This window comes from Chrysoperla carnea, chromosome 2 (assembly GCF_905475395.1).
Source record: "Chrysoperla carnea chromosome 2, inChrCarn1.1, whole genome shotgun sequence".
Classification (NCBI taxonomy): Eukaryota; Metazoa; Arthropoda; class Insecta; order Neuroptera; family Chrysopidae; genus Chrysoperla; species Chrysoperla carnea.
In genome coordinates this window covers 10628838-10652355 of record NC_058338.1, presented here as the reverse complement: position 1 = coordinate 10652355, position 23518 = coordinate 10628838, and the positions used below count along the sequence as shown (strand labels likewise).

The 23518-nt window shown below is 28.6% G+C and overlaps 1 protein-coding gene across 9 annotated transcripts in view; it reads left to right on the top strand.

Annotated features, from left to right (window-relative positions):
- LOC123294017 (disks large 1 tumor suppressor protein) overlaps positions 1–23518 on the top strand; it is a 1177915-nt gene that overhangs the window by 967696 nt on the left and 186701 nt on the right. Inside the window, exons 1-2 of one of the 9 annotated variants that reach the window (XM_044875080.1) lie at positions 10167–10225; positions 14446–14618. The exons of the other annotated variants lie outside the window; for them this stretch is intronic. Coding sequence (XP_044731015.1) covers positions 14544–14618 — 75 coding nt within the window. The 5' untranslated portion in view covers positions 10167–10225; positions 14446–14543. Of the gene's footprint in view, positions 1–10166; positions 10226–14445; positions 14619–23518 lie in introns of those variants that run through there. 9 annotated transcript variants of the gene reach the window in all.

Here is a 23518-nt window from a genome sequence, read left to right as displayed (position 1 = left end):
ATGACAGACGGACAGACGACAGACAGACAGACAACTGGAAATGGACTAATTAGGTGATTTTATGAACACCTATACCAAAATTTTGTTTATAGGATCAATTTTTTTAAGCGTTACAAACTTAAGACTAAACTTAGTATACCTTGATATATTTCATATACATGGTGTACAAATTTTAAATTTTACTGTTTACAGCTTACTTTAAGATATTTCGTTATGCCATATAGGATACCATGAATCACATAAATTTCGATTCAAGATAAGACACTCTTCCCTTTAAAATGTGTATTTATTGTATACATAACAGATTACATACAATAATAGTTTTAGTGTAAAATTTATATTGATTTATATATGCAGAGCGTTTCGTAATTGGATGGTTGCCTTGACAAAGCCTATACCACCTTGAAGAAGCCTTGAAAAAGAGTTCATTTGCAACAATATTGTCCTTTTAACTATAAGCCCAAAAATGTACGGCTCTCAAGTTTTAGCTACTTTTAATTTTTTTGCATTTCTTTTTGTTTCAACAATCAGCTAACTTTACTAAAGTTTTTGCATTAAGAGCATATAATTGAACTGGATTTAATGAGCTATTGGCGGCTCAAATCATCAGATAACTAACTCAAAAAAGAAAATAATTCAAAAAAATTATTACATCTACATTTGTAGGACACATTTCAGAAAAAAAACTTCCTCAAATCGTAAACATTCCAAAAATGTGTAAATATTTCTTTCTTAATACTGAAATGTCCCAAAAATGGCTGAAAATACCATTCTTGATACTTCATAAATTATTTTAAAAAACTGTTTTGGGTAAAAATGGATTAAAAGGGGGTAAATCAAACGCCAGTTGACCGTCAAGGTCAATGTCTGTATCTGACTTACTTTTAAAATAAGATCTCATTAAAGATAAAACGCTAAGAACATATGAGATATACTTTCTAGAGATAAATAGACACAAATTTAATAATTTCTAATGACATTGCAAACTCCTTGTATTTAAGATATATATATGTCATAATAGAATTCTATTTTCGATGTGGTATTTACATTCCGCTTTCGCGTAACGTAACACGATTATTTTCAAATAGGCATCAACTCGAATTTAACTAGTGTACGTTATTTATAATGAATTTAACAATAATGTTGAAATCCAATCAACTGTGACTTTATAGCTTCGGAGTATTCATGAAATAATATGTTGTTCTTTTAATTATATTATAATTTTGTATTCTTACAGTATGTTACGAATTTACACATTAATTAAATAATATTTGTTATAAAATAATTGAGTTGTTTATTTATCCTTTTCTGAAGGGATCAAAACAATTTCTAGATCAATCCATTATTCAAACATCCTGGTCCGCTCAAAATAATATTTTTTCGTGAACTTAGTCAAAGGTAAAAAAAAAAATAAATAAAAACAGGAAGCCTTCGGCATCATGTTTAAGACCCTACTAACGCACATTCTCAAAAGTACTAGAGTTGCGTTAATTAACGCTATGTATACATAAAAAAACGATTTTTGGCCAATATCTGGGAAACCATCAACTTTATGAAGAAAAGGTTCAAACGAAAACTGCCGGAAAGTTTTTTTCCTAAAATAAAATGTAGAATCGAAAAATTTGATATATTCCGCCATTTTCCCGGCTCAATATATTTATAAATGCTAATTAATAATATCTTGCGACAATTCCAATAATGAAGTTTGCTACAAAAAATAAAATCGTGTCGTCGGAATATCTTTTACAAACTGACTCGAAACGCCTATTTAAGCATGCTAAATGTCGAATTCAACATATGGGAAGAATAAGTGACTGCTTTACTATTGGAAAGATCGATTTTCTTATAAAATGATATAAATATTAAAGTTAATAATTTTATTCTATAAAATTAACGTAATAAATCAATTCTAAAACGACTTCCAATATCTACTACTTATTATGCGGTACGTTTTATAAAATTAAACAAATGATCATATATCAAACATGTCATACTTAGGCAATGCCTCCTTGGCTACAAAGATAATCCCTACTACATATTATAAATGTGATGGTGAATTTGGTTGTTTGTTATACTTTCACGCAAAAACTACTTAATGAATTTAAATGAAACTTGATTAGAGTGAAGCTCATATATCAGAAAAACATATAAGCTATAATTTATAAAGATATTTTTTAATAAATATTTCCGTGGCGAAGTTTTCTTTTAAATAAATAGACAGTACTCAGCAAAGTGGGCGAGTATGATGCTAGTAACAATATAACAAAATACATTTATTTAAGCATATTACTTATATTTAATTATTATTAATTAAAATCAATGTTTATTTAACTAAAATACAATGTTCATATTCAAGATATGATAATTGAAAATCTGATTATATTCAAAAGAAAATGAACAGCTTACTGTCTTTGTAGGAAACATGATACTCAAAGTAGGAGAAAGTATTTGATTATGCTTATTATTATTATTATTAAATTTTCTAATTAATATTATTAATTACTAATTTTTGCCCGCCCACTTCGCTGGATGATTTTACTTAAAGAAGTTAAAAACAAAAATTTGTGCAATCTCTCCCAGAAGGTGGGAGCTACCCCTTTTTGGTAGTGGAAAAATTTATGCTGATATAAAATTAATTCTAAGCAAAAAGTGTCATTGTAACATATTTCGAAAAGACAATAAAGCCTTTCCGAGCTATTGGCGATTGAAGTTTTGAGTATTTAACATCAAATAATAAAAAAATTTGTTTTTTAATTATTTTTTTTTAAATATTTTACATTTTTCTATTAGTTCTTTCTATTAAACAAAATCGATTCCGAAAACTACTCAATATACCGATTGGATGATGATTTAATAATCATCTTTATAAATAAATTTTATTTTATTTAAGTATGATATTTTAGTAGATATAAATTATAATAAAATTATTTAACAATTTATTATGAATGGTAAGCATGTTTAAATATAGATATTATTGGTTAATTTATTTTGTTTATAAATTCAAAACTAATGAGAATCATTTATTTATTGAGAAAATATTAAAATAAATTTAATAATATTCAGTATTATATAAAATTACGTCAATAAATAAATGATAATAATTATAATTTTATTTAATATATATTTATTGATTTTATTATGTTCACAATCCACATAATCAAAATTATTTAATAACTAATTAAATTTACATTTATTTATCAAATATTTATTTTTATTATTATTTATTTTTTTTTTAAAATTAATTTGATTTAATTTTTTTTAATTGATTTTCAAGGAAGCTGAAATACAATTTTTGAGACAACTATCAAACCATACTTTTCTTTGCGTTCTTCAGTCTATTGATAGGCATATTATTACTTTGATGTTTTACAAGTTGCCTACACTATAAATTGGTTTGCTTATAATATAACTACTGATATAATAGTTATTTAAATAATATGACATATTTTCTTCAAAAATATCAACTTATGCACTGTATTATAAATCAACATAGAGGAGTGGGGGTTATAAAAACCATAACCTGTTTGGGCATGTATAGTTCAATACTAGTCAGAACAAAGTAAGGTATAAAAGTAACGTTCCTTTTAAGTAATTTGAATAGGATTTCGAGGAGAAAACTAATATTTTCACATTTTTAAGGCAGGAAAAGTCATTAATACCCATTATGCATATGCATATGCATAGTCACATAACTAGTTTTGGATATAAAGAGTACAAAAAAGGCAAAATTCGTCTACTATAATTATGTGCGTCTGGGAACACTGCCTACTTGCCACTAAACAAATCCATAACTATTCTGTTAACTACTGTCAAACAAACATCAATTTATAAACGTTAATTAATTAATAATTTGTTATAAATAATTAGTTTATATCTTTATTTAGAAGAGCCATCAAAAACAGATTATATGTATAACACAGATTTACAAAATTAATTTTATTAATTGTATATAAGCATTTCGTAAAATTTTCTTAACGGGGGTTCCATAACTGTAATCTTTTATTGATATTATAATTTATTTTTAGTTAAGTTATTCGTGTGGAACTCAAATGTCGTACTAGGCCCACCCTACGACTTGTCAAAATTAAGTTTTTTTTTTTTTTTTTTTTTTGAATAAATAAAAGAAATAGTGGGAAGCTTTTAGGTTACCCCATTTAAGAACTCAAATTTAAACATAGAATTTTAAGCTATTCTTTCTTCATAATTCATCTTTTCGGAATCATATTGCTTATGATATATTTCTTTGATTTCTGTTTCCTTCTAAATAAAATTTTCCCAAAAAAAAAAAAAAAACAAATAAAATTCATATACATATTATATTCTTTATCCCTAAAATCATATAACAACTGGAATTATATTAAACGAATTATAGATTCTAAAAATAGAACACGTACCTACAGATCATTCTTATGCAACGCATAGCAAATTTCGACCGTATATTTCATATGGGTCACAAAATCGAACTAATAACTTTTGATACTTTGTTGTAATATCAGCTTTAAAAAAATACATGATCTCGCACACAACTGGCAAATGTACCGAGACTTTATAAAATTGTGAAGGTGAAATAATTTTGATATTTAATATAACATTAAAGTAATCTTTTATTGAGTGGAGAAATCGATAAGTTTGAATTCCACAGAAATAAAATTATTATTCGATTTATTTTGTACATGTACACATTAAGGATTTAGCAGACATGTCTTAATAACGATTAAGGATGTATGAGCATGACAACAATGTTTGATTTAAAGGCTCAAAATTTGTTTGTAGGTAGTCTTTTACTCAAAGAATATATGGTTAAAATTTCAGCTTAGGTAACCGTGCAAATTTTTAAGAAAAAAGTCATTAAAAATCGATATAAAATATTGGCTCTTATGGAGGAATCTCAAAAAACGACATATTTTGGAAGTTTTTGATAATTTTCATTTGGAATGAATGAAAACAAATTAAAAAAAAACTTTTTAATAGAAAGTAAACATATTAGCAATGAATTTGAAAAGAAAAAAACTAAGTGTCACCGTCCATATAAGGGATGTAAGAGCAGGGTAGATTAAGGGTTGAAATTATTTTTATATTATTTTCAACTTTGATTATGAATTTTGTTATAACTTCATGAATGTAGACGAAAAATAAGATTAAAATTTTTCGATATGTGTCTTGGTTTTCGAAATATCGAAAGCTAAATAATTAAACAAAATTTTCAATTTTCGATATTTTGAAAATTAAGCCAGATATCGAAAAATTTTATTCTTACTTTTCGTCTTATATCGTCAAGTAATAATATAAATTTATCATCAAAATTGAAAATATCTATTTTTAAATTTGTGCCCCCACTACCATGCTCATACATCCTTAACTTAAGAGGTTGTAGATTTCATTTGATATTTTTAAGCGTTTCAAACTTGGAACTAAACTTAGTATACCTTTCTATATTTCATACACATGGTGCAAAAACTTAGTATACGTTTCTATATTTCATATACATGGTATAAAAAACTGTTTCGATAATTTTATCTAATATAAAATTGACAATGATAAAGAAATAATTTTTCCTTCAATATTTTTTAAACTCGTGTTATGAATGATCGTACGCATAATATTAAAATTTGAAAGGATTCGAGGTTTTTTATTCGATTTTTATTGAGTTTTCTTATATATATGCATATAACAAACACAAAAATAAACGAAATGAACAATAAAATATTCGAATCATGTCGAATAGAAACGTAACTGTATAACTTTTATATCTATTTAATAAATAAAAATTTTTATTACTCAATAATTCATTTCAATTCTATGTTTTTTTTTTTTACAATTTATAACACCCATTTTGAAACTTGAACAGTTTGAGTTTGAGTTATGGCGTAGAGTTTTTCTCGTATATCTCCTCTTAAAGTGTGTTGTATTCCATTTTAATTCATTTGTTTTTATTATTTTGTTTGGTATTGGTAGCAAGGGTTCAAGGCTTATTAATTTTGATGTATTGATTGGCTTGTATAATAAAGTACTTTATATTGATGAGATTGCTTTCAATTGATTTTTATTAGTAAAGACTGGATTTTTTGTTTCTTTTTTACAAGCTTTTATTTATGGTCTACGGGATATCATTATTTTTCTTAAATGATCAAAAGACACTTGAAACTTCCTTTTGGTGAGTCTACCAAACTTCAAATGAGCATGACAACGTCATATTTAAGCTGTGAGTATGAAAAAATGCAGCAGACAAATCTTAAAACCTTTTTTTTTTGTAATCGAAAAACTTTTTTGGCACAGTTATTAGAACCCCATAAAATTAGCCCAATGATAGAGGGCTGTACAATAATAATTTTTGTCTATAATCACAGATGGCATTACAAAGATAAGTAGTTTTTAAGATAATCATAGATGGATATGCATAAAAACCATGACTGATTGGCACTTGACTGATTTTTTATTTTTATTAGTGGAAAATTTCATTATTGACTAAATTTGCTTAATTCGAAGTATAAATAAGTTATATATAAGAAAATTTTGATTACTGAAGGCTAATTTTTGAGTAAACTGGAAACTATTACACAAATAATTCCATTAAATATCGTTAGACTATCGTAAATCAATATTCTCGACATATTGAATTCAACTTTCAACTAACCATGACCATAAATTTTCTTTTAAGCAATAAAATGGTAAATATTACAACAATGCGTTCGTTTTCTTGTATCCACTTTCACTCTAGCTCTTGTTAAACAACTGGAAAAGCTTTTAAGATGAAAATGAAAAACTTTTTGTTTTGTATCAAACATATTATAGATATAAAAACGAAAGTTCGTATATGCTGTTCATCTTTGACTCGAAAGTGCAATTTCCTTCATCACATATGTGAGTGGTTGTGCTTTATGGTATTTAAACTGATTTATTAACCTACAACTTTGTTTAACAAAGAGTACTATCTTTTGTGGTTGTTTATATCATCTATTACCTCCTAGCTTGTGTCTTATTTCAGGCGTTTCCATGGTAATAATACACTACATTATTAAAATAATTGTAAGGATGAGCATATAAGTCTATGGTTTGTATATATATATATTTACAAACCATTTAAAATATATGAAGTAAGAAGAGTTTTTATGGACGTTCTTATGTATAAGACAAAGAAAGAGTCTTCAGGCATTGTATTGTGTGTGATGCGTGTGTTAATGACAAGAAGTGTGCGAAAAAGACTCCTACCTAACTCAAATGATATGATTGCGCGCGCTTCTCTTACAATAGAATGTCTGAAGACTCTTTCTTTGTCTTATACATAAAAACGTCCATAGAAACTCTTACTTACTATTATTTTAAATTAAATTGACACTAATTGTTTGTAACCGCTAAGTCTTCATTTTCTGGCGCAGCCAATTACAATATTTTCCCTATCCTGGGAAGTTAAAGCAGCGAACAGATTTCTCCGCACACTGTTGTAGTAACTAGTGAGCATGTTAGGTATTTATTTTAATAGTGAGTGGTCGCACTATGTAATTTGTTATCACTCGACCGTGTGCCAGACAGTTCAATTTATTGTATTGTTTGCATTACGTATTGCTTATGCAACCGTATACGATTGTAATGACAATAATCAAGCAGTGACGTAACCAAGATTTTTCACTCTTTCAAAAATAGGATATCATTTTTTACTTGACTGCGTTACTTTTTTGTTTTTCAGCTTTTGAAAAGTCGAAAATATTTCTAAAATCAATTCAAAAATAAGGATAATCTGAACACATCATTTACAACTACTAAATTTTAGTTTCTCAACTTTTAATAACATCAAATTTTATGAATCCGCCACTGAACTTCAATGAAGAATTTTTTAAACTACAAATACGCAGGAATAATGACAATAATAATAGACGCACTTGTTTTGTGTATACATTTTATATTAAAAAATAGTTTTTCCCCTTCTTAAGGTTACTATAAATGCATAATACAGCGGTCAAGGGAATTTCAATTTATATTTGGCGAGAATTTCGAAAATATTCTTCGAACATTAAAAGTACCCATAGAATATGAATACCCATGGAAAACCGCTTTTCTTTGTTTTTCCACTAATGAATATATTAGAGGATAAAAAAAGTAATGTTTAAAATTTGTAGGTACATAACAGCTTTAAGGAAAGAAACACTTGGCCCCCACACTAACACATATAAAATATTTTGAACGTCCATTGAATTATTTTATAAATATTATGGTATTCACATTATTTAAATAACTAAACATCTGCAATAATTTTTACTACAATGACTTTGTGTATACGTGTAGTAACACTGAATAAAAATAATAATAATAGACTCATTCTCATATCAGTTTAGTTACCTTTACTTACATGATACAACTATGAATAACTATTAGAGAGGTGTTCTTTTTTTAGGTAACGTAAGGTAAGGTAAAGAGAGTATTTTATGTAGAATAGATAGAAATATACACTTACCAAGTGCAAGTTATTTGTCTATGATAGGCTAGTGATAATTATCATAGATGTACGAGACGTATAGAGCTCATTAATTAAGAATTAAAAAAGTACTTAAGGAGATATGCAAGGATTGAATAATACTAGGGATTTCAATAAAACTTTATAAATACATTTTATGATTAACTAGCTGTGAACTACCCGCTTTGCTGGGCAACATCCCCACTTGCACCCCTCCCTCCACATTTCCTTGCGTGGGATAACAGTTTTGCAATGTACACGTCATGCTCTTTTATTTGATACCCCACTTAGGTATATTTGTAAATATTCGATAATTCCTTCCCACTTTCTCGCTACACCTTTCTACCCTCCGAAGGTTAAAAGTAGATAAAAACAATAGATCTTTGAAGCTAGTTGTATATCGTGTCAATATTTGATCTTAATCGATGCACAACTTTTTTAGTTTTTGAAGCATATCCCTTTCAACCCCTATTTCAACCCCTTACTCTTCTATAATATGGATGTGTTATACATAAAAACCTTCCTCTTGAATCACTCTATCTATTAAAAAAAATCGCATCAAAATCCGTTGCGTAGTTTCAAAGATTTAAGCGTACAAAGGGACATAGGGACATAGGGACATAGGGACAGAGAAAGCGACTTTGTTTTATACTATGTATTGACAAAGTTTCCAAAAATCACAAAAAATTCCTTGGTCATTGGGCTTTTTCGTGCGTTGCGTATAGCTGTCATTGTTTCTCTTATACACCTACAATTTCTGTGGCTTTCTACCTCTCTTTATGCAGTCAAGAATTCACTTATTGCGTTCCTATGTCTATACAGTCTAATTTTGTAAACGAAATCATTTTAAGTTATTAATGAGGACATTGATTATGTATTTTGTTCAAAATTTTAGCTTCAGCTGTTTCGATAAGAGCTAATACATCAATTTTCATGCATAATATTAATAATGAACCCTTTCATTTTCAATTAGAAAAAATTGATACCTTCCTTAAAACTCTTAGTAACTTAAAAAATAGTATTCACACCACGGAAGCAAGTAAAAAATGTCTCAGATCTCATTTTTGTCACCCGACGCTACCATGAGATCTGAGACATCCTGTACCTAGATTTGTAATATACTATTTTTCGATTTCTTATAGTTTTCACCTTTCTCGATTTTAGTGAGGTTTTTCTTAAAAGCTGATACATGCCACCATATCTATCTTGCAATTGTACACTGTTAAGATTTCTTTTCAAAATTGGCTTCATTTTTTCGGAAAGGAAATGCTCATACACTATATTGATAGGTAATCTATGTATTCTATATGTACCTGTTATTTCTATGGTATAAAAGCAAGTGTATATTTTAAAATGATCGTCTAATATCGTATTACAAATCGTCTACATTCGGTATCAACTATGTATAATACAAGACCGGCATAACATGATGACGTAGTCGGAATGAAGCTACAAGTGGTTGCCGGGATGTGTTGTGTATTGTATTTATATTAAATACATTATATATTCTATGTATTAAATATTAATGTTAGCCATGTTGCATTAAAACTTTTAAATTATTTTACTTTTAATAATATTCAAATAAAATTATTATTTATTTGAAATATTATTAATGGAATGTATTCACAACTATGAATCTATTAATTAGTGTTTGTGTTTGATTAGTGTTTATATTTAAACATTTTTAATAAGCGTTTAAGGTTATGTTTGTGATATAAAACAATTATTGTTTCAAACAAAACTATGTGACAGTTTGGAATTTGTGTAAACTAAAAAGTTGGTTTTAATTTTCTACGTTTTTTGTGATTTTTCTTGTAAAAAATTTATACGTTCTGTTTTCTATGTGCATTTTTGTGAGATTACTAATTAAAAAGAGTTCAACATAAAATATTGAGGTTAATTTATTTAGGTGTAATTTTTTTAATTGCACTAATTAACAAAATAGTGTATTATTTTTTTTTGATCACAAAATTATTCATGCATTGTGATAATTAAATGAAATTATATTGTTTTTTTTGCATTTGATAAGAATTTATTTGACTCAACTAGAAAATATTTTCTTAATGGCGCCAATTTATTCTGGAATAAAAATGTATTTATTTTTTATTGGAAATGTTGTTTAGATTCTTATATGGATAGGTGTTTAATTATAGATTTCATGTCTGTAAACAGGTTTTTTTTTATAAAATAGATTTAATAGTAGTTACTTGATCTATGCAATTATTTTAATTTTTGTAGAAAAGTACCTTAAAAACTAACGGGATTTTAGATTTGAGGCAAAACCACTTTTTTTGCTTTGGTGGTCTCTTCATTTTAGTTTTGTGAATGCATAATTGACTAGATTTTAAAATTATTTAATCAAACTAACAAGCTGAATAATATTGTTACATACAGCTTCAGTTGCGTGGATAAGTCGAATGCATATGAACTTTTGAAAGGCGTCGAAAAACGCTAAATTATTTAATTGTCTCGAGAGAACATTACCAAGGAAATTAAATTGATTCTCATTCGACCTTTAAAATTTGCAACCAACACATGTGAAACAAATCAATTTAAATAAATAAGCGATTTTATTGCTTTGTGAATGAGTCAATTGAGACTAAAACCCGTTGAAGCACTACGAAAATTGTTTTAAATTTAGTACGACTGACAGCCGCTCGTTTAATTACCAAAGCGCCTCATTTTCTAGGAAGAATATCGAATAGTCCAAGAGAAAACATTTCCCGCGTCAAATTCCATTTGTATACTCAAATATATATAAAATAGTCCATCCGAATCCATAAATGCCACTGATGGGACTCTTGACTGCTATGCATGAGAGGCCTCATTTTCTAGGGAGAATAGCGAATAGTCCGTGAGAAGACATTTTCCTCGACATATTCCATTTGTATACTCAAATATAAAACATAGTCTGCCTTAGTCCATAAATGCCCTGGTGAGACCTGTGATTTATATGTGTGGAGGCCTCATTTTCTAAGGAAATTACCAAATAATCCATGAGAAGACATTTGCCCCTTCAAATTTTATTCTATTCTAGTTCATCTTAATAAATGAATGCCCTGGTTGGGCCAGTGATTGATATGCGTGGGAGGCCTCATTTTCTAAAGAGAATAGCGAAAAGTCCCTGAGAAGACATGTATGTGCCTCTTTAAATTTCATTTTAATGCTCAAGTATAGATAAAATGGTCTACCCTAGTCCATGAATTCCTATGATCGCTATGTATATGTGTCTGGTCTGTCTGTCTGCCTGTGCCATCGTAGCGCCTAAACGGATGAACCGATTTTGATTTTTTGAGTCTTGTTTGAAAGGTAATTTGATGGACTGTGTTCTTAGCTCTGTTTCAAGTGCGAATTTAGGGTTACCGTACCCGAAACCGAAAGAACTAAATATTGCCGATGATCTTCCACATTGGATCATTAGGGTTCCGTAGTCGTTCCGTTGTGGGTTTTTTTTTTTTTAAATTTTGTAAATTTCAATTTTCTATTAATTTGGATGTGTAAGTCGAGAGAAGGATTTCGCAAATCGGACATTCTTGCAATTTATTTGTTAAATTCAACTAAAAAATTGTCATTATATTTTTTTTATAAATTTAATTTTCTATCGATATTAAATTACAATAAAAAATGGGCGTGCACAGAAATACTTGATGACGTTATATTTATTTTTAAAAAATGTTCTTTTTTCCAAAAATATTTAATAAATAGTTCATTTTATTTAAAAGAAATGTATATACAGCAAAAATTATGTAAATTTAGTTATTGTAAATGTGACCTTTTATGAGAGAAAGAAGAACCTAGTGCAGCATTTAATTATTAAAAGAACTGTACTCTTATTTGATGTTAGACATTACTTTGTGTCTTTTACTCTTTCTAGAGTGTATAAATATACATATCAATTGCTTTCCTTTTACATTAATGGCTATTACACACAATACAAACAAACGGTAGAAGTAAAGATAATTGAAATTTAAATCGAATGTTATGCCTTATTTATTAACGTCAATGTTGCTGCTCTGTTCTTACACATGTATACATGTATATCAAGGCATATTAAGTTTAGTCCCAATTTTGTAACGCTTAAAAATATTGATAAAAATTTTGTTCGTAAATTTTGATATAGGTGCTCATAAAATTACCTAATTAGTCCATTTCCGATTGTCTGTCTGTCCGTCTGTTCGTCTGTGCGTAAGTCCGTCTGTCATCACTATTACTCAAAAACGAAAAGAGATATTAAGCTGCTTATACTGAAGACGTAAAAAGTGGCGTCGAGTTTGTAAATGAGCAACATTGGTCAATTGGGTCTTTGGTCCGTAGGACCCATCTTGTATACCGTTAGAGATAGAAGATAAGTTTAAATGTAAAAAATGTTCCTTATCAAAAAATAAACAAATTTTGTTTGAAACATTTTCGTAAACAACACTGTTCACCCGTAAGAGCGCAAATTGTATAGTATGTATTATATGGGTAGATCAGTTATATGTGTGTGACATATATGTATGTATAATGTGACAGAATAATCAACACTGTCTATACATGGTATTTCAACAATTGTTTGTTTGCACTTGTTTCAAGTTTATATCAGTATGTTATTATTATATCTTTTTGTCGCCCTATTAGCTCAGTTGGTTAAGCGGGTTCGATTCCCGCCGTTGCAACAAAATTAATTTAATTAATAGTTTTGATGGGCACTCAGCCTCTGAAATTGAAGAGCTGATAAATGAAATTATCAGCGGAAAGGTGTTAAAACACATGTATGGTATCTCAATGGGCTCTATGATCTTCGTGGACAGCCAATATAACCTAACCTAACCTAACTAATTTACAAAACAATTAAAGTCAGTACTGGTGCTAATGTAAAAGGAAAGCAGATTTCATAACATGTATATGAGTATTACTAGTACATGTATTCTATTTTAGACTAAAACATAATCACGGACAGACAGACATACGGACGAACGATGCGATGTGTTGTAGGCACACTGTACACGAATAGACTAACTAAGTAAAGGTGAATGCCATAGATACGAGATTTAAAAAGAGAACTTTACTTTCCAACTCTTTCTTTCATAGCATAATAATTATGTCGTGTTTTTTTTTTTAAAGTAATAATACTCTTGTTAATTAATTTACCTAAATTTTTTTATTAGGTCATTTAATTTATTTTGTACGTTGATAAATTTTTATCACGTAATATAATCTTTAATTATTATGTGAAGATAAAAGTTGATTCGGAATGTTTCTTACCACGGCCACGAGCGAACCTAGCTTAAATTTTTTTATCTACGTCTAATAACTGTGAATTAGGATACGAATAATATTTTCGGATTGTTTGGTTATGTTCGAGGTGAATATTTGTTTAGTTTTTCGTCAATATATAAGATTTTGCAGGGTAAATTTCTTCTTGACCGTTAAATCAAGAATCTTAAACCATACAAGTTAATTGAAGATGTATACGGAAGTAAAGAAAACTACTCCGTTAGCCCGAGCAAGGGTATTGCCAGAATTAATGTTAAGTTTGCGGGACCAGGGGGCGCGTGCTTCAACCGCTATCCTGGAAAACAAGTTTGATCAAATGATAATAAGAGTCATTTTTGTAGATAATAACATTTTCTATAACTTTTATTTGAAACTTTTTTCTATATAATGCAAAGGTTTTTATTTATAGGACTCCAAACTTATCAACACACATTCGGGTAATAACCCTTGAAAAGTACTTGGTTATGAAAATTCACATAGTTTTTAAAACTCAAATTTTAAACTGAAAAAATAATTGTAATTAAAAGAAACTTGAACTGTTTATCAATAAATTTCGACGCTTGATAACATTTCCACCATTGATGAACTATAATCGAATTCTTTTTTGTCTAGTAATTTGCAAAAAGATTGTCATAGAAAACAGAATTGTATATACCTTGCTGGAAGTAAAAATATTTTTTTTTACTCATCATGTTCAAAATTTGAATTAATATTAATAAGTTCATTTGATTTCTTTCTAGATTGTGTTCTTAAAATTTGTGATATTAGACTATAAGAATAGTGTATTAAACTTCAATTTTATTTTTTGTACAAACATTTTTTTAAATTAACAATAAAAATGACAACGCGAAAGAAAAAGCGTCAGCAGGATGGTTTTATTAAAAAGGTTTCATCTTTATTTAATTTGGATACGGTAAGTTTTAACTGCTATTTTCACGGGGCTAAATTTTCTTTTTGTCGAATTTCGATGATAATCCATTTAGAAAATAAGACAAATTTTTTATTGAAGTATTCAAAAATTATTATACCATGTGTGTTTGTACCATCTAGGCATATACATATCTGTAGTATGACAGAATACATCCGTTTAGTAATGCATCTAAGCGAGAGGTATTATGTACATATGTTGTAAGACTACAGACACGATACGACAGATCCTCTGTTGTATGCATGTAGAGAGTGGGAGTTTTGTTGCATACTTACTAGTTATCTGTAACTAAAAAACTCCCACTCTCCAAGCGTCGTCCAACTTATGTTCAATACATGTATATAATACCTCTCGTTTAGATGCATTATTAAACGGATGTATTCTGTCATACTACAGACATGTATATGCCTAGATGGTACAAACACACATGGTATATCCATAATGGATCTATTATAGAGAATTTTTTTAAGAACAATAAATATTCATATTGTTTCCGTAAAATGAACTGCTTTTAAGTTAATTTTTATAAATTTTTACAGTTTTATTTAAATGATAATGCCGTTGTTTACAATGAATACATCATTACATTGTAAATTATTATATATGAGAAAATTCATATTATATGTTGATGTTAAGATAGTTTACCCGTTAATTCATATATTTTCCTTAAGAATTTGATCAAATCAAGACATGATATGAAATTAATGGTCCAACACCCTTCTCTCATTGAAAATACTAAAGTTAAACTTTGTTCAATTCATTCAACTTTCAGGGCCCTTTAAAATTGAGACGCATTCCGACTTACTTGAAATTCAAAGTAGCTTTATATTTGTCTAAAGTATTAAGATAGGTTAATTTTCAAAAAGGATTCGAAGTATAACAAAATCTCTCTATTTCAATATTGTTCTCTAACTTTAACAGTGTGAAGTATAAATTTCAACCAAAATTTTTCTGTGGATAAAACCTTTTTGTATTTTTTGTGGATATGAATTTTGAATTTAACATATTTTGATTTTTCATAACGAATTTTTAATTCCAACATTATTTGTGATTTTGTCCGAAACCTAATGGATAGGCTAAATATTAGTGTCTCGTTAATTTTACTAGATAATACTCCATACATGGCTAAAATTGATTTCGTAGATTAGCGGGGTATCGCAAATGGGTTTCTAGGACCTAGACCAAGCGGTCGTCTGTGCCTTCCATGAGAATAACCTGTGACTCGAAGGCGAGATATCTCCCGGTTCTGAGTAAAGAAATGATATTTTAAACAGATGAAGCTATAGCCCACAGCTTCTCTCCCGGATGGCTCCCAGAATTGAGAGATCCAAAGTTTGAGATCCCAGAATTCTTTACCTGACACCCTAGGTACATTTCTTCAGGTGAAAATAACATGTATAGAGGTTTCATTCATGGTGCTTCCTACAATCGATTGACTTGACAGGTCGTCCTGTTCACTGTGATGAATATACTACCTTTATTTAGTATTTTTTATTTTATGGTTTTTAATATAAAAAAGACACACGTAGAAGTAGTTATATTTATTCTTTATAGTTAATTTTATCAAGATTTAGTGTGTATATGTGAATGTGATATTATTATTTAATATTATTAACGAGTTATACGTTTGTTCGCTTCGCTAACCACCCTTTTTACATGTGTCTTATAATTAGTTTACATCAACTCACTTAATATTTACTGAAACAAGTGATTTTAGAAGGAACAAGGTTTATTTCTGAAAATGCTAAATTGCTAAATTTTAGCTCTTAAATGATAGTATGTTATCTCCATGGCGAAATGAAATTCCCATGCTGTTTTTTGTTTGCCTTTTTATGATCGATAGGAGTAAGCTTGGTAATAAACAAACTTGAGGTTGTTATCGTAGCGCTATTCCTAAAATATCTTAAACTGTGCTCATAATTGAATGAATTAATTGACTTGATCAAAACCAGCTTAAAAATAGTTATTCCATTTAGTACAATGCTATTTTTATACCATGCATATATATGTAATATGCAAGGTATACTAAGTTTAGTCCTAAGTTTGTAACGCTTAAAAATATTGATGCTACGAACAAAATTTTGGTATAGGTGTTCATAATATCACCTAATTAGTCCAATTCCGGTTGTCCGTCCGTCCGTCTATGGGCACGATAACTCAAAAACGAAAAAAGGTATTAAGCTGAAATTTTTACAGCGTACTCAGGACCTAAAAAGTGAGGCCGAGTTCATAAATGAGCAACATAGGTCAATTGGGTCTTGACCTATGGGTCCCTATGACCAATCTTGTAAACCGTTAGAGACAGAACAAAAGTTTAAATGTAAAAAATGTTCCTTTTCAAAAAATAAACAACTTTTGTTTGAAACATTTTTTTTTACCCGTGAGGACGCAAATTAGGCGTAAATTGTATAGTATGTAATATATAAATTGTATATGTATGTGCAATGTGATAGAGTAATCAGTACTATTTTTGCATGGTATTTCAACAATTCACTCAGTCAATTGTTTGTTTTCGCTTGTTTTAATACTAATGTTATAAAAAAATGGGAAATAAAATTCTATTAGTGTTAATCAAATATTCAATGCGTTACATTGTTGTATGCTTATCTGAAAATTATCTCTTTTCAAGGCTCTATCACTTCACGTATTTATAAACAATATTAGATGTATTTGCTTACTCTTGATAAGCAATTTTGTGTCAATGGACAAGGAATTTCTTTTTATCATAATAACACGGCAGGTATAGTAATGAAGTATAGAGATAATGTTTACACCTGAAAATTCAGCAATGAATTTTAACAGAATTTTATAATAGATAAATCTTTAGTATAGATACATCTTTCTGTTTCGACTAAAACAAGGATGAATTTGGGTGACTGCCTTAAAGCTAACATATATCAAAAATTTGTTTGTCATTTTTCGAAATAGTTATGTTTTTATCGGACATGTCATGTTTACTAAATAAATTCTATGATAGAATCTAGTATCGAAAAACAATAGATAATAATGTTACAACAATGCCATTGAAATAACATTATTTTTTACGCGTTTTCTTCGTTTAAGAATTAGCTATTTTAGATAATCCGCCGATTGAATGTATGAAAGAAAATAACCTCGAGAAGGACCTAGTTTTCCTTAATTTTTCATTTTTCTGGTCACAATAATACCAAGCAAACACTTTTTCTTTTTCCCTAATTTTGCAAACCGCCGGAAAATTTTTCCCCTTAAAACTTTACTAAGATTATCACGAACATTTAAGAAGAAAAACAGCCTAATTGATTCTTTCGTTCTCAAGTAACGGTTTTATCCACAAGCAACCTCTTTTCTTGTGTAGTTAATTTCCATCTGGCTTGCCCGGCTTTATCAAATACCTTCACATTAATTATTTAACCTTAATTAATTTAATTAAAATTAGATCGATTATAGTTGTTTTTATTCCGCTCCTAAAAGTCTTGATATTGATTGGTATTCAATACCATTCCATTTTTATTGAATAATAAATATTTTGATTATTGTTTTCATTTATAATACCTTGAATTTCCTTTTTACTTCGAACTTATATCAATTAATCTTCAATCGACTGTGACTTGTTTTTTAACAAATATCATAAAATCTTTTCGTTTAATCAGTTTAATTGTCCATTCTTTTTCCTTATACGTTAAGAATTTAATTAGGTAAAATAATAGAATTGCGTACTTTTTCAGAATATTTATAATAAATTCTTTGGGTATAGTATCAAATTAATTCATCTAACTACAATCAATTTAAAATTTTAGTTTAGATGATAAACAGCAGTTATAAGAGCTAACTTTCATTTTGGGGTTCGAAATTTGGTATTCTTTGAACTATTTACCGATTGAGATATGTATATTTTTTCTGTTAAGGCGCGTATTCGGCACAAATCCGGAAGGTAACGATAAAGTACAAGTTTTGATTGAATTTGTATTAATTTAAAGCATAGTTTTTAGGCTCAAACAACTTTCTCCGTTGACAACTTAGGTTAGCAATACTGCGGACGGAATTGGTTACGCCTTAACCAACCCAGCTAATAGGGCGACGTTGACAACTTAGAGGAGGGAGGAAACACACCGTGGATATCATTAGACTTATGAAAACCCATAACAACAATTCTAGCAGGGTTCATTAAAACTGTGACATTTTATATGAAGTCCTAGGATATGGTCTTTTTCCTGCTTCATAAGCTATTAAGGTTAATATCATAATAACAAAATAAATAGAACCTCTTTAATTATCTATAATTAATAATTATGGATTATTATCATTTGTGCATTGGGTATTTAAACGATCACTATTATTACATCAGTATTCAATTTTATATGGGAGTTTGTATGTTATTTTGTGTCAGTATTAAAGTTACCTACTTATTGCTTACAATTTTATATGCACAGAATTATCTCTGTGCATTATCTCAAATAATATGGTTAAAATATTCATATTATTATTTTGGAATAAAACCTTAACAGCTCTTTAGTTGCAACTATTTATTAAAGAGATGTGCATACAAATTTCTGTTAAAAATATCTCGAATCTAAAATGTTATTCTTTAACTTTTTTTTTTTTAATCTAGTGAGTTTTTTAATCATAATCTAAAATTTCAATTTGGTTCTATCACACCAAATTATGGCAAATTTTGATAAACAAAATACGTAATCCTACTAAATTTGTAGGTAAATTTGACCTAGCTTTACAAGGTTTCGAGAATGCGTAGTCCTGGTTCGGATATTTAGCACGAAGAGAAGTGTTAGCGAAAAACTGTCATCAATGATGAAAAGTTTGATCTAAAATTAGTGCATTTCAAAAAAAATTCCAGTCAGGTCGGATTAAATTTGCCTGCTTAAAAAAAAAAGATTTTTTAATCTAATGACGTCATCAAAATCCAAAAATTTTAATTTGGTTCTATCTCATTCAATATACGTCCAATTTTGATAAAAAAAAGTATGTATTCCTACTAAATTTGGATAGTACAGTAGAATCTCGATAAGTTAAAGTCCAAGGGAAACACAAAATATTTTAAGTTATAGAGGTTTTAAGTTATCAAGTGTCTATGTTAGGTAAAGGTTAATATAGAGGTATGTACATGTTTCTATGTACGCTAGTTAATATAGAGGTATGTACATGTTTCTATGTAGTTACTGAGGGCCTATACAGAGATTATTTATTTAAGTTATAAAGGTTGCGTCTTTTAAGTTATAGAGGTTTTGGGCTCTGATGGGAAGGGAACATAGTATTTTTTGAAGTAACAGAGATTTTTATGTTACCGAGGTTTAAGTTATCGAGATTCTACTGTATTTCTCAAATTTGTGGTCAAAATTTCACCTAGCTTAACAAGGTTTCAAAAATGTGGGGTCTTGGTCCCGATATTTAGCTCAAAGATAAGTGGTAGCAAAAAATTAACAGCAAAGATGAAAATTGGCATCTAAAATTAGTGGGTTTAATAGAACTTCTTATTCAGATCGAATAAAATTGGCCTTCTAATCTCGTGGTGTCATCAAAATTCAAAAATTTTAACTTGGTTCTATCACAACCCCAGGAACTTATCTACCACTTTGCAACAATTTTGATTTCATGAAAGAGTACGAAATTTTGCACAAAGTTACTGATGGAGGGTACATCGTTACTTATCTGTTCGTGCTTTGCGATGCAATCATATCTAAAAAATCTATTAAAAAGTACATCCATTTTGGGGGATTATATGATAATCTCCCCCGTGATTGATGATACGAGATCGAGTCTTTCCCCTTAAAATCATAGAAAAGTCGAATACCAAAAATTTGTTATTCATTTTGTATTAATTTAAAAGTTTTAAGCTGCATGAAGTTTAAAACAAAACACCTTCAAATCAGATTTCGAAAACGATTGACAAAAACCGATTATGGCGTAACATTGTTTTTTCTTAGGATAATGAAGGTTTTGGCAAAGAAAGAAAATAGTGGCACAAGAGAGCAAATAATACAAATAATAAATGAAAACAAATTTTAGATTTTATCTATTTTTGATAACGTCATTTATTTGTATACAGCTTTAAAAAGTTTAATGTTATGACATAACAATAGTTATACATAGTGGAGACCCAGTTACATATCTAGATAGAAAGATATGTGTAACAATACTAGAGTTAGATATATGAGTGTAGAGTTCAATCAAACCAAAGTGGCACCGAGCAAGAGAGAGTGTATGATGTATATGTATGTGCACTCGTATCTATACTCTCTCTTGTTCAGTGCCACTTAGTTTTGATAGAACTCTATTGTTATTATTCGATTATATTATTATTCTATATCTATGTGTATTTTCATTTCCCTTATGATAGTTAATAATGCTCATAGTTGTTGCGAACTTCTTGCTCTATTCACCTACAGCTACATTTTAAATCCTTACCTTTTGTTTTTCTATTTTTACTCTCCTGCTAGAAAGTTTTTATTTTCATCCCGAAAGATTTAAGGATCTTTTAGCTTTACTATGCCACGTAACTACAAAAATATATAATATATTGTGTACAAGTGTTGCTTATTAATTTGATAATATAGATATCTCTCTTCAATCATCAATACTGTAACTATAGTCGTTTATTCATCAAATGATGGATCTTCGATGAACTCATAATTAAATTAAAATTTTGTTTTAATATCATCGGCAACCTTATATTTTTATGGTATTATTATAAACAACAAGTTTGTCTAAATATCTTAGATAGGTTTTTATTACACTCTCTAGATTTTTTGATATAGAAATATCCAATTGAAAAGGATAACCTATATGATTCATCATTTTGTCAGACAACTTTAAACGGTAAAATAATAATAAAAAGCCCGATGATCTAGGAATTTTTTGTGATTTTTGGAATTATGGGTCTGTCCTCTAATGACCATATTTAGCAAGGATTGTTTCAATATGTTGTTTATTTAGTTTTGTATTTGTGCTAAGCTGTTATTCTTGCTTCTGACTACTGATATGGTTTTGTTTTACCGACGCCATTCTCATCACTAATGTTTATTATTTTGTATTATCGTTATACATACTTTCATATGTGCATGAATTCTTTATTGGAAAATGATTACAATATTATTATTATTAGAAAATCTAGAACAATGCTTTTGTTTTTATTACGTAATGTATTCCAATTTGATATTTAGTTGAAATAATGGTATTTGTACAAATAGTGTAGAAAGTGAGGTTTTTCTGATAATGTATGAATACAGAATGTACCAAAAATGTAGGACATTCTGGATAGTGTCTGGTTAAAAAAACTTATCCTGCTAATGAGTAATTGTGATTCGATTCTGAAGTGTTTTATACCATGTATATGAAATATACCAAGGTATACTAAGTCCCAAGTTTGTAACGCTTAAAAATATTGATGCTATGAACAAAATTTTTGTATGAGTGTTTATAAAATCACCTAATTAGTCCATTTCCGGTTTTTCTGTCTGTCGTCTGTCCGTCAGTCACCACGATAACTCAAAAACGAAAAGAGCTATTAAGCCGAAATTTTTATAGCGTGCTTAGAACGTAAAAAGTGCGGTCGAGTTCGTAAATGAGAAACATAGGTTAATTGGGCCTTGGGTCCGTTGGACCCATCTTGTAAACCGTTCTAGATAGAACGTAAAGGTTAAATGTAAAAAATGATTCTTATAAAAAAATAAGCAATTTTTGTTTGAATCTTTTTTTCGTAAACATCATGTTTACCCGTGAGAACCCAAATTATGCGCAAATTGTATAACATGTATTATATGCAAATATTAGTTATATATGTGTGACATGTACGTATGTGTAATGTGACAGAGTAATCAACACTGTCTATACATGGTATTTCAACAATTAACTTAGTCGTTTGTTTGTTTTCACTTGTTTTTATTTGTCTATTATCAAGTCTCATGAATGTACGTTCTTAATGCCTTTTAGTTACCGTTATCAAAACGACAATATCATTATTTGAGAATTTTTAATTAATTATTAATTATGGTTAAATAAAAACTAGAAATTTGACAGACTTTTAAATCATTCTGTACGTTATAAATGATTGATCATTTTTATCTCATTTTATGAAATATGTATTAAATGTATCATATTTTATGAATGCCATTTAAGACAGACATTTTAAAATTTATACATTGAGATAGAGATACTTGTATATGTATATTTATTATATTCGTTGATTAGATAGAGAACGTGATTACATAATGGATAGTTATTACTCATATCACAAGTCTTATAAAAATATTGATAATGGATGGAATTTCTTTAAGTAAATATAGACAGTGTTGCAATTTTCTTTTTTTCAATGTTAGAAAAAAATCGAAAAATCGAGAAAAAAATTTTTCTTGCAGAATTTGATAAAACTCAGTTTATAAGGTAAGTATGACCCAAAAAATTCAAAAATCGGGTTCATTTGACTCTTGGACGTATAGTTTTTGAGAAAAACGATATTCCGGATCGATTTTCGAAGTTATCTCGAAAACTATCTGCCTAATTGTTAAATAAACCCGATTTTTGAATTTTTTGGGTTAAAATTACCTTATATACTGAATTTCATCAAAATTGCAAACATTAAAAATTTTACGATTTTTTGCAATTTTTTTAAGGGGTACCCCTTTGAAAAAAATCGAAAAATCAAGAAAAAGTTTTTTCTTGCGGAATTTGATAAAACTCAGTTTATAAGGTAAGTTTGACCCAGAAAATTCAAAAATCGGGTTCATTTGACTCTTGGACGTATAGTTTTTGAGAAAAACGATATTCCGGATCGATTTTCGAAGTTATCTCGAAAACTATCTGCCTAAGGGTTAAATAAACCCGATTTTTGAATTTTTTGGGTTAAAATTACCTTATATACTGAATTTCATCAAAATTGCAAACATTAAAAATTT